The sequence below is a fragment of the Scophthalmus maximus genome, chromosome 10 (genome assembly GCF_022379125.1).
Source record: "Scophthalmus maximus strain ysfricsl-2021 chromosome 10, ASM2237912v1, whole genome shotgun sequence".
Taxonomy (NCBI): domain Eukaryota; kingdom Metazoa; phylum Chordata; class Actinopteri; order Pleuronectiformes; family Scophthalmidae; genus Scophthalmus; species Scophthalmus maximus.
In genome coordinates this window covers 16,025,001-16,037,230 of record NC_061524.1, presented here as the reverse complement: position 1 = coordinate 16,037,230, position 12,230 = coordinate 16,025,001, and the positions used below count along the sequence as shown (strand labels likewise).

The 12,230-nt window shown below is 45.5% G+C and overlaps 1 protein-coding gene across 1 annotated transcript; it reads right to left on the bottom strand.

Moving 5' to 3' along the window:
* Window positions 1–3,713: 3,713 nt before the first annotated feature.
* chst3a (carbohydrate (chondroitin 6) sulfotransferase 3a) lies at window positions 3,714–11,707 on the bottom strand. Its single transcript, XM_035606922.2, has 4 exons — window positions 11,286–11,707; window positions 8,880–9,036; window positions 7,708–8,259; window positions 3,714–6,927 (listed from the first exon to the last, which is right to left on the bottom strand). Exons 2-4 carry the CDS (start codon window positions 9,023–9,025, stop codon window positions 6,231–6,233), a joined length of 1,395 nt encoding a protein of 464 aa, XP_035462815.1. The 5' UTR covers window positions 9,026–9,036; window positions 11,286–11,707; the 3' UTR covers window positions 3,714–6,230.
* Between the last annotated feature and the right edge of the window lie 523 nt (window positions 11,708–12,230).

Genomic DNA, 12,230 nt, shown 5'->3' with positions numbered 1-12,230 from the left:
CATCAGAGAGCTGCTCTACTATACCATCCAAGATTGGTGAGTAAGGGGTTGTTCAGCCCTGCCTGCCTGTCATTATTTGCGGATTAGTGCTGGCCTGCACCCTCTTTGTGGTGGACATCTTTCCCACTTCCGTCCCGCTGAGCTCCTTGGACGCGTCGAGGGGAACGGGGCGCCAAACAATGCGTTGAGGAGTAACGGGCATAAGCAGGAGTCAGAAGCTGTTTTGTCCTGGGCCGCACGAAAACTTCCTGTAATGAGGAAGATAAAACGCCACAATTACTGCTGCCCCAACTGTATGTCCAATAACCTGAGAGAGGGTATGCAAATGTTTACATGTGCTCAGATGCATAAAGAATATACAGATATTGCCACTTGCCTGTGTGCACATTTACTTATTATGTACAGTTACACACACGCACACACACACTAATACACACACCACCCTTGATGATCTTGTGGGGTCTACTGCCCTCTGCTGGACAAAAAGGAAATAAATGCAGCATTTAATAATAGGGAACAATATATATCATATTTTTATGACATTATGCTATTTTAATACATTGGACCAAATTGAAGGTTTTTAGTTTCAAACCATGTTTGGTTTGCTCCACTTGGCAGCCGACCTGTGCATGGCCAGTGTGTGTGGCTGAGTGGAGCCACCTTACAGAGGCAGAGACAAGGCCTCTTTCAGGCACAGCAGCTCCAGAGGCACATGAGGGCACTCAGTGTTCCACCCCACACCACAGGATTTATTTACCTTCCAAAGAGAGGGGCAGCCAGTAAAAGGAGATGGTGTGCTTGCAGAAAGGTAGGGGTGCAGAGAGTGTCTCGTTTGAATGCGTGTTTGCTCGAGGGGTGGGTAGACAGGACAGGAGTAGCGTTGGTGATTGCGGGACACTGAATAACTTAGACAGAAAGCGGATGATCGACATGCCCCCAAAGAGAAAAGTCTGAAAACAGACACACAACCCCCCCCCCCCCCCCCCAAAATAGACAACCAATACCTGTTAAATGTGAGGAGGCTGTGGTGGGACAGGGGATTTTTTAAGAGAGTAAGAACATGGATGAGAGCCAGAAAAAAGGCTGATTGGGCGTTTCTATTTCCTCAGCCGCCTCCCTTTCCATACGCAATACAAAAAGAGTCATTGAATCTGCGCGTGCATACAAGCTCACTGTGTGCATCTGTTGGTACAGTAGTTTTAACGGCGTGGCAGTCCAAACCAGTGTCACCGTTTGAGCAAGAGGGGCCAGCTTGTGACTTCAACCTTTTCACCATGCTGGAACTGAAACGGACGAGTCATCTCAGCGAGGGTTTGCAGGGGAACAGGGCATATATTAGGACCCTGATTTATTTCATGTATACAGTACGTCACGCAACACAACACATTTTTATAAAACTTAAAGATGTATGTCATCATCACTGTTGCAAGCGGGTCAGAAAATGTTTGATCAGCAGGGACTTGTCCAGACTTGATGAATTTGAAAATGTCCTGCTGCTGTAAACTTAATTAAGATTATTATTTTTAATGTGTAATTTCACATAGAGAAAAACACTTGTTTAGTACACTATAGTTACAAGGCCCTCTGTGTTTGAGGTTTTTGTTTTGCTAGCAGGTTACAAAAGATCATTCAGGACCACTATAGTGTGTAAATTCTTTCAATAATTGCAAATAGTTATATTTGGCGGCGTGGCTCTGTTCTGGGACCACCCTGTCCACGTGGAAAGCTTGAGATAGGGAGAGCACATTTCATACCATGAGGCAGGGATAGCAGCAGCTTTCCCTGCCTCATGGTATGATGAGTATGAAAAAGGAGGGTGGAGGCGGGTTGCAAAGCGGCGTGCAGCAAGCAAGACGAGTGGGCAGGTTGAAGCGTTTTAAATAGAGCGCACAATATGAGCTTTGCCAATTGAATGCGTATGAGGATCAGCTGAACACTCAGCTGACGTGGGCTGGCATAGAGATCTCTACTGTCAGCTGATGTGCTGCACAGTAGCTGCACTTGACCTCATGGCCTGCCCGATCTAACGCCATGCTCAATTTGTGTTGAGCGGATCAGGAAGTTTTCTTCTGCGATACATATTTCATTGATTTGGCTCCACCCACTCCCCTTTTCTTTGTTTGATCACATCCGTTCTTCAGTTCTGCACTTTCGTATTGTCAAATTTAAGTTTGTTAATTGATCAATGCATTCGGAACAAACAAATGATGTATATGTTGCCGTAAATGCTCAGCCCATTTACTTATCATGCCAACGTAACGCATCATTGTAACTCTGTGAAACAACATTTCACTACTCGTCCCCTGTCAAAGCTTCTGGGTGATATTTGTGGAGTATGAGGCGGGCGAATATTTAGTCCATAGAAAGGAACATCTCACATATTAATATATAAACATTCAAGAAAAACCATCCACAACTGCTTTTCTTACAATATGTACATGCTGCTGCAGGTTACTTTTGTAGGAATGTAATTTCTAGGAGACAGGATTGGAGTAAGAGTATAGCTGGTGCACTCAGGGCCAAAACAACGTGTTATTCTTCAAATGTTTTCAGGCCTTTTTAAAGTGGCTTTTAACCTGTATTGTTGTATTGCTGCACCGCATTACCCCCTCATCTGTAGATCATGTGTGAAATTGTTGGGTATGGACTAACTCAATTAGGGTTATTGGCATGATCCTGATATATCCAGAGACACTGGATGGCAGGGTAGTCATTTTCTCAAATGTCAGTCTCTTGCATTACTGACACATTAGCAGTCAGAAGCAGTGTGAATCACACCACCCATTACTTCACTGTGGGCATGTGCATCCTTGTGCTGGTAACAGAGTCATTGCTCTGCAACACTTTGAGTGGTCAAAAACAACACCGGACACCTCGGTGACTCCATGATTTATCTCCGTCGCAGATTGGAAACATCTGCTTGCGTTGCCGTGGGATTATTCGGCATCGAGGAAATGAACTGGGAGAACCCCAGCTTGACCAACAGCTGTGAACTCTAACGCGTTTTTCTCGGAGCGCAGGGAATGAAACAGACAAAGAATGCAGTCTTGAATGGACTCCTTGTTCCGACCCTTCAGTCATTTCCCACTAATCCTTTCGGGGGATCCCTGGCAACAGCATGCATTTAGATGTGGTGCTCGACTGAGCAGACAATTCCACATAAACCTGCATTTTAACCACGCCATCCTCGGCCTCCGCATTTCAGCGCTTAAATAATACATTTAAAAGAAATCAGAAATATTTTTTTGTACAATCTGTGGAGGATTAATGCCTGGGTGAAGACATTTACAAGAACACGTTTTTCTACTGCAAAGTCTTCCTAAACAAATGGAGAAATCACAGAGCATGAAGAAATTATGACCCTTCTTCTTGGATCTGTGTCCTCAGCTACAGCGACGTTCCAGTGTGGTGAGCTGTAAGTTTAGAAAATGTGTGAATACAAAACGCACATTTAGCTCATAAGATAATGAAAATACCATAAAGTCACAGCCTGTGTTTGTGCCAGAAACTATTCCTCTTCAACTTCCCGTTGCAGTTCCCCTGTTGTCGTTGATGGGATTTTCATGCCGCTTCGAAAACCTTGAGGAATCACCCTTTCCAGTGAATGGCGCGTGTGAGACGGTGAGCAACCACAGGTTTTTATATTTGGATCCAATTTGTGTTTGACAGAAGCAGAGTTCACACATTAAAGAAAACACTGTTGGCTTCAGAGCTTCAAAGTGCAGTTTTTCAACAAAGGACTCGTTTTAATTATCATTTCTATAGAAGAAACTCTAACACTTACATTTTTTTATGATAAACGTCAAATTGCTTTGCTCATTAAAGAAACTTTGACAGGCTATGAAACCATTACCCTTTTCTTCAACGAGAGTTTGTCCTTTAAAAATGATTCTCCGCCAAAACTCCTCTGGGGTTCAGACATTCAGCCTGGTGATATCGTGTGGCTTCGGCACTTTACATTCGGTTTGTGAAGAAAAAGCCGCTGTGATCACTTTGAAATCATTTAGTTTGCAATGTTTTACGATGGTGACAGTTGGACGTCCGAGAAAAGTATCAAAACGTCCAAAGATACTTCTCAAACCATTTTCCGCTGTCCACCGGCATCCACGGTCTTGTTTGCTTCAGTACAAAATTCCAAGGAGGGGGATAGCCTGACAAAAATGTAGTGCATTTATTTAGACTTAAGCAAAATGATAATCACCTGGAACATACTGAATGGATGGATGGATAGATCGGAGATGTTGATTTGGACTCAATCGGACTTAAGCCACAAAAATGAAGCTGGAGACTAAACCAACCTTAGATTTGACTCAATAAAATACAAACACAACAAATTATAAATTGTCAGGTTTCATAGAGATACAACTTGAAATGACTTGACCTCAGGTACGGAAAAATCACCGCTATCAACACATCTTGGAAGCGAAATGGCCCACTGCCATGACACTTCACTAGGCCACATTCAGAGATCTGAAACCTTTGCTACTGACGTTTTGACTTGACTTGATGGTTTTATTTGAAATCCTTTCAAAAGACTCAAGACTTGGACTTCCAGCATGCAAAAAATTAATTGAAGCTGAGAATAATTTCCTTACGAACGTCGAAAACCACCAGTCAGGTCAATCACATACTGTCTTCATAAGGAATAACTGCAAAAACTGCATCGCAACCAGCTTTACATTGTGACTATGAGTATCTGAGTTAGTGCTTTAATGCAGAGCGATGCGTAGTCTGACTACGCCCATTGTTCCAGTTGCAGTTGGTATTTCACAGTATTCTTTTTGGCCTAAGTAGCGAACCGGGGCAACTCGAGGCCTGCCAGTATTCATATTTATGTTTTCAACACGAAGGTAGTAAAAGCCCACTACTATATGTACATCTATGCATATCCATTTTCCATGAGCCGCCCGGCAGTTTGAGCAGTACCTCGGCCAGGTCGAACACAATGCTGCCATTGAACCGGAGTCACAGTGGATACCTTTATAAACCATCAAGAGGGACAGTTAACGCAGCAGCACCTGGGTTTCACTTAAAGTGATAGGCCACACTAATACACTCACTTACATGCGTTGGATATGGTGTTCGTCGCCAAAAATCCCAGCAACTTATAGCAGAGTTTCGCATCTCTTAATTTTTGGGGTTTTAAGTTAGACAGAGATGAAACTCCCGAATCATTTTGTTCTTGTGTCCATGCGCACAATCGTCTGACATAAATAGATCCGCTCCGACCGAACTCCTCGTCGCTCTGAGCAGCCAGTGAGGTTGCTTTTGTAAATTGACACCAAAACTGCCTGTTTACTCCGAGCTGGGGAATACGAGGCTACAACTAGTACTTGCTGGGTAGCAGGGCGTAGATGGCACTTGAATGTTGAAGACACATGGAGGTATGTAAGGTAAAGAATAGTTCTTTTATAGAGTATTATTCTGTATATATCCATCTGCATATTTATTTTTTCCATCGTATTTTCTGGTGGTTGGAGAACTTCCCCTAATGGCATTTGGCTGAAAGACATCGGCGATTACACCGCATTATCACGCAGTGTATTGTTGGGAGGACGTGAACGCTCCTCGTGGAGACACCAGAAAATGCAGCTCGACGTTCACTTTACCTGAGCCGGTTATGTAAAGCCCTGACAATTGCACATCGGGTCTAAGATAATCTAAGGTGATTTCATCTGTTGCCTCGAGCAGATCTGTATATATTATACTGTGCAAAAACAGGCTGAACTAGGCAGCGTTATTAAGCACTCATTAACCATATGAGGAGGAACACGCTCACTTTCACATTGCTTTCACGTCACGTCACATTCACTTCCTCCGTAGTTTATCCCTGAAGATCTACACATAATCATCTATCAATAAATTCTGATATAATAATCTCTGGCAATCTGTCTGACTAGACATATACATATGCTTATTTTTCGTATAAATGAAACGTAGAGCGTGACATGTCTTGAGTACCAGTACCGTGACCTAACTTAAGTACTTCTCAATGAACACAGTATGCAAATAAATACTTATCTCTATCCTCAAGTGGCTCGTCATTGTTACAATGACGCACGTCATTGGCTAGTATGAATATAACTGTGGCCTAAATACTGTCACCAGTCAAACGTATGGCTTATGGCATCTGTGCTTACTGGTTTTGGTCTGTGCGATAAGGGCTCCTCCTGTGTTCAATGCGTCGTGTGCAGAGTGAAGCAGATTCACAGTTCCACGTGACCCTAAAGCTAATGAAACAGCCTTTCCTCAAGCAAACTGATGGACTTGTTCTGAAGTGTCTTTTCATCGTCCACAAACTTGTACCCAAACATCTTCATGGTGGGTTCACACACTCTCTGCACTACCTGAGCCAGTGTGAAGGGAATGCTAAACCTCCATTTCTCTGCCTGCTCTGAGGAGTTCTTCTGGGTGGAGTAAATCCCGCTAGCTCCCTGTGTGGTCTGGGTGTTCCTCAGAATCCACTCCCTGGCTTGGGGGCTGAATGGTATCCCTGTGAACCTGTACATATCCTCTGCCTTCTGCATAGGGTAGCGGGCGATATCCTCATAACGCACCAACATGTAGCGGCTCCTCAGCCAGTGAGGTTGGCTCAGTCCCACCTCTGCGGACATCCTGATTTGGTCACAGTTTCCCTTGAGCCTCTTCACCTCCTCGTCATCTTCAGGCACCTGGCCGTCCTGCGCCCAGGCCTTCCATGTCTGGTACTTCGAAGAGAAAGCCACCATGCGGGACGCTAAGATGGCCCGTGGATCTCGGACGAGCTGGATGATTCTCACGTCCAGGCGAGGATCCTCCACCAGAGGCTGCAATGTGTCCAGCTGGCGCACGCGGACAGTCTTAACGGCATGGTGTTGCTTGGAAAGGCAGGATTCAGATGCAAGGGTCAAGTTCAGCGGCCCACAGCGACGAGTCTTACAGTGATACCTAAGACAAGAGTGGCATAGTTATTATATGATAAATGTCTTTCACTGGGAGGATTTACTTCAGGTGGATAATGTCCCACAAGATCATTCGTTAACATTAAGAGCAGTTAGACCAATTACAAAGCTTGTACGGGCATGAAACTGGGTGAATTGTCAAGACGAAATGAGCAAATGCCTGGTTCTTTGAAATAAGGTCAAAGGTACAAGACTGCAGAGATCGAAAAAAGTTAAAGTTTAATAATAAAAGTCAAACTACTCAAATGACTTTGATTGTCTATTAATCTGAAGATTATTTTCTGAGTAAATGAAACTATGAAATGTCAAAAAGGGAGAAACACTTTCATTTCAATTTCCCAGATCCCAAGGAAATGTCTTGACATGTCATGTTTTTCAGACTGTCACAACCTGAAGGGCGACGGAGTACTTTGCAAAACCACATTTGAACAGATGTCAGGGAATTCAGCAACTACAGTATGGTGCAATGTTTTGTCACCAATTGCAATGATGAGGCGTTCTGAATGTGCTACGACTCTGTAACATGCCACGGAGGCTGAGGTTCACGGGTACCATACTTAGTAATTAGAGCAAATTCACTGCACCATACCGAGGTAAAAAATGTATTCTCAGAAACTAAGTTGGTGGAAAACAGATATCCATGACATATACTATAGTATAAATAAAACAGCAGCCCCTCCATCTTCACAGCTGTATCAGTTTCCTTTTTTAGATTCCACCAACACTTGATCGATGACAGCGAGCGTACATAGAGAATGCATAATACCTCTCAAAAACATCTTTGATGACAGGACTGCAGACGGGCTCGTCGCAGAGCGATAAACTAGACTCTCTGCGGAAAAGAGCGGCAGTGACGTGGTCCTCGGGCGGGGGAGCGATGAACTTCTCGAGAGGAGAGAAATCGCACAGGAAGAGCCCCTGGAGCACATCCCGGTAGATGCCCGCCAACACTGTGCCATTGTTGGCCTCCGCGGCCATGGTCAGCATGCGCTCGACGTGCCACAGAGGCTCAAACAGGTAGAACATGTTCTCGCCGTGCTGGTTGAAAAACTCCCCCACAAACGAGGAACCCGTCCTCGTGGTGGCCAAGAGTAATATGTGCTTGCGGCCACCGCTGTGGCCGTGCACGCCTGAATCGTGCACTCCATCCTCCCCTCGCTCCTCGGAGAAATTCGAGTAAGTCCCTTTTGCGGCGGTGAGTTTAGAAAGCAGCATTTTGAGCACGCTCAGCGAGCCATTTTGCGTTGAGTTGCTGTAATCCAGTGGGTTGTGTGGGGTCGGCTGAGGAGTCTGCCTCTGGATCAGCTTATCAGAGACCCTGGTGAGACATATCAATTGACAACACATGAATCAGCGTTTGTGCCCAAGATGAGTTTCATATTTTACATTTGGCATTCCGCTGACGCTGGTACATGGAGCAATATGTTTAAGATGGTTACTTCAGCGTAACATGAAGAAGGAAAACAAATGTGGGGAGCAGTTAGGGTGACATAGTCCAGCACAATGGTATTATTAGAATAAAGCAAAAGAAGTAACATATAACATGTTAATTAGTGAGCTGTGTGCTGATAGGCAGATGTGTGAGCCAAACAAGTCTAGTTATTTCCCCTTATTTCCAGTCTTTATGGTAAGTAATGCTAACCAACATGGCAAGATTCATATTCTTTAAGGTGTGGTACTTTTCCATTCATCTCTCTCCCTCTTGATTATTTCAAAAAGACACGGCTCAGTCAGTACTCCAGATGTATCATATTGAGCGAGTAAAGAAAAGAGCTTTGACGGTGAGCCAACGGGGTTGGATGACACAAAAGGCCAGAACCGATCGTGAAACCCCGGGTGAATGTGAATCTGAAGACAGGGGTTGTTTCCCTTCCAGACAGTCTAAAGGAGTACTCTCCGAAGAATGAATGTATCATCTCCAGATTTCCTTTCTCTTACCTTGACAGGATATTGCTCTCCTTCTCGATGATGACCAGGGCAACAATGCAGATGAAGACAATTGCATATTTGGTCTTCATTCTTGAGTCCTGGCTTCGCACGTGGACGTCTAGATTCTGGTCTGTGTGCTGGTCATAGCTTGGCATGCAGAGTCATTCTGCAAAAAGAAATGTACTTTGGTAAGACAGGGGGGAAACAACTGAATATTCAAACTACACCACTTTTTTCATTGTGACACTAAAACGACACTAACCAGACTTAATATCATAAATCCTTGTTCACACTGTGTCTGGCTCAAGTCCTGGGAACTATTTTCTGAGCATATGAGAAGGGGGTAAAGCTGGATAAGCGGACAGTCAGAGCCAAAACATACTGCAGTGAAATCATCTAGCAGAAGCTCCTCACAGTGGACTCTGTTGAACACAAACTAAAGTCTATCTTCCATCTCAACCCTTAGAGACAAGCCTAAATTCCACCAGTGTTTCTTTCTTCACATCAAAACAACATGCAGCCACAGGTCCCGTGACCCGAAGCCTAACAGAATAATTTGCGGTTTGCACAACGCTTGTTTTTCTTCTTTCTTAGAACCATTGGAAAGAAAAAAAAAGAAAAACTAGGGCTGGGTTCAGGGGTAAGGAGGCGGGAGACGGAGGGAGGGAGTTAACGCAAACAGGAGAGGTTTTCAGCGCCAGCAAACACGGCGGAGCACTGCCACATGGCGCCGCGTCAGGGGCCGTAAGCACATTTTGATTTCAGCGCCTTTTCCACACTCGCGTCTATGTGACAAGAAAGTCCGTCCCCAAATCTCAGGAAGTCGGCCTGTTGCCTGACGGCACCACCTCGCAGGTGAATGCGCCCGCACCATTTCTGGGAAGTGTTGAGGTCACCATCGAGACACAAGCTCCAACGCGTCGACAGCCAAGTGATCTTTGATGCGGACTGCAAGATGATTATTCCTCAGGCTAGATCGCTGGGCAAGTCATCGAAGAAAAAAAACAACGAAATCTTGCGTCATTGTGTCCTTCCCATCCGCGGGGAGAATTGCATCACCCTGCCATGTCTGCGGGGCTTGAATCGGGCAACCTGAACTCAGAAATGTTTGGGGAAAAGCAGTTAGGAAGACTTGACCTCACCGGCCCTCGTTGGTGTCACTAAGAATTTTATACCAAATTAAGTCATTTGACATTGAATTTAATTCTAAATACTCCAGTTGAACACATTTCTTGACTCTGAATAAATTGTCTATAGACTCAGGGTTTTTTTCATGTTACTGAAAAGGAAATAGACTATACAACCCGCCCCCCACCCCCACCCCACCGCACCCCTCCGTCGTTTGGACCTGTCAAGAGAGTGAAACGTTTCTACAAAGCATATCATTAAGGGGGGGGAGGGGAGAGACGTAGTTTTTCGAGGCCGTTGTGGGATGATTGTGTGCTCTGTAAGTAAATATCACCCAATTATCTGAGCCTAACACGCCGTAGCCGTCAAACTGTCAGGCCGGAGCACTTGAGCTGAGCGTTTTTTCTATAACATATTCAAGAGTCACTGGAGCGTTGGACGAATCTGACTCTCAGCTCATGCAGAAACACACATCACTCTGTTTATCATCTCGCTACAAATTACATTTAATGACTGCCTTCAAAAAGCCCCCGAAGCCGGGTCTGGTGGAGACAGTATGGTAAGCTGAATTCCCCCCTTGAAAGCTCTGCTGCTCATCCAGGGGTGTCAGTGTAAACACTTAACTGTTATGGGGCAAATATTGAAAACTGCTAAAAAAAAAAAAAATTTAAAAAGCCCATGTGATGGACTGATTTTTCTTTTGGATGTGAGACTGTTTGCCATTTGGACATACAGAACACTAACCCCCTTTCTATGTGTGAGTGTGTGTGTGTGTGTGCGCGCGCGCTTCTGCGCGTGCGCGCGCGGTGCCATTTAATACTACAGCGGTCATTTAGGGGGGAGGGGGCTTTCAATTCAGGAGCTTTCCCTCACATCGCACCAGAATGAATACAGACTCATGAATGAACACTTGCTGCTTCGCGTTATCAATCCCTACCCCGAGAAGACATTGGATGACGCTTCCATCGTGTATATACTCCAAAATGAAATCTGGGGTAAAAAAAAAAGAAGAAAAAAAGGGAAAAAAAGGGTTTTCATTAGCAACTCACGTCTACAATAGAGAGATGTGTCGGATCGGAGTGGACGCGGTGCACGACCATCGTTCATACCTGCGTCCTCTGTGACGGAAACACGAGCACGCGCAGCGGTGATAATAGCGCTCAACGCGTCCGTTTCTAGCGGGACGGCGGCTCTCTCGCCGGGTCGCCCACTCATCCAGGTCCTCTCCTGCCGGAATGAGGTGTGGGGGGGGAAGAAGAAGAAGAAGAAAAGAGTGATGGCACGAACCTTTCTCTCCTCTCTCTCTCAGCTGGTCCCTCGTCGTCCCGTCCTCGCAGCATCTTGCGGCGTTGCTGTCGGACGAGGACACACGCGTCATTGTGTCCGCGGACGCGGGCCCCGCTCCTCCGCCGGACGGGCGACGCGGCGCAGCGCGGCGGCCCGCGGGCACGGCGACATGAGGAAGCGCCGGGCGAGGACAAACGTTGTCTGTTCAAATGTTGAAATAGAGAGAGGGGGTGTAAAAAAAATATATATATATTTAAAACAAAAAAATAAAAACTAATGCGAAAAAACGCTGTTTCGCAAAGGTAATTGGATCGCGGCCGCCGCCGGTCGACGGACTGATTTCAAATATCATCGCTTCCAAACTTTTTGCCCCTGACTTATTTCCCCTCGTGCGCCGGACCGCGCTGCACGAGCGAGCTCACTCTGGCCACGCTCCCCCCCCCCCCGAGTGGGACATCCTGTGTAGGCGAGGTCACGTGACCCCCCCCCCCCCCCCCCCCCCCCCCCACACTCCGAAGAAAGAAAGAAAAGAGTAACCCCCCACTTCTTCTGCGGAAGGGTTAGTCCAGTCCAGAACGGAGTCCATGCCGCTGTGCAAACTTGTGTTTCTTTCTTTTTGTAAAGAATAGACATTTCTTTTTATTTTGAGAAACCTCTTTGTGAAATGATCGTTGTGTGGGAAATCTTGCGGGGTGAAGGAATTGAAGAGAGGAGAAGTATTTATCTGTTTGTTTGTTTTCTATTCTCACTACACTGATGTGTCACAGGGAGATTGGGCTAACAGGTTACCTTTTTTTTTTTTTTTTTACCATCACTAAATCTGAGCTGTCCTTGAATGACAGGAGTTTTATTACCTCACAAAGTCAAGGGGGCCAAATGATTTGTACAGTAAGTGGAGCAACACTCATGGACAAGTATTCCTCTTCCTCTGGCCTCGAACCATCT

Bases quoted from the DNA above. Each gene is read 5' to 3' on its own strand.
- chst3a (XM_035606922.2), bottom strand. From the start codon at position 9,025: ATGCCAAGCTATGACCAGCACACAGACCAGAATCTAGACGTCCACGTG. The intron at 8,260-8,879 runs GTAAGAGAAAGG...ATGTCTCACCAG, and splicing joins GAGAGCAATATCCTGTCAAG to GGTCTCTGATAAGCTGATCC. The intron at 6,928-7,707 runs GTATTATGCATT...CTCTTGTCTTAG, and splicing joins ATCAAAGATGTTTTTGAGAG to GTATCACTGTAAGACTCGTC.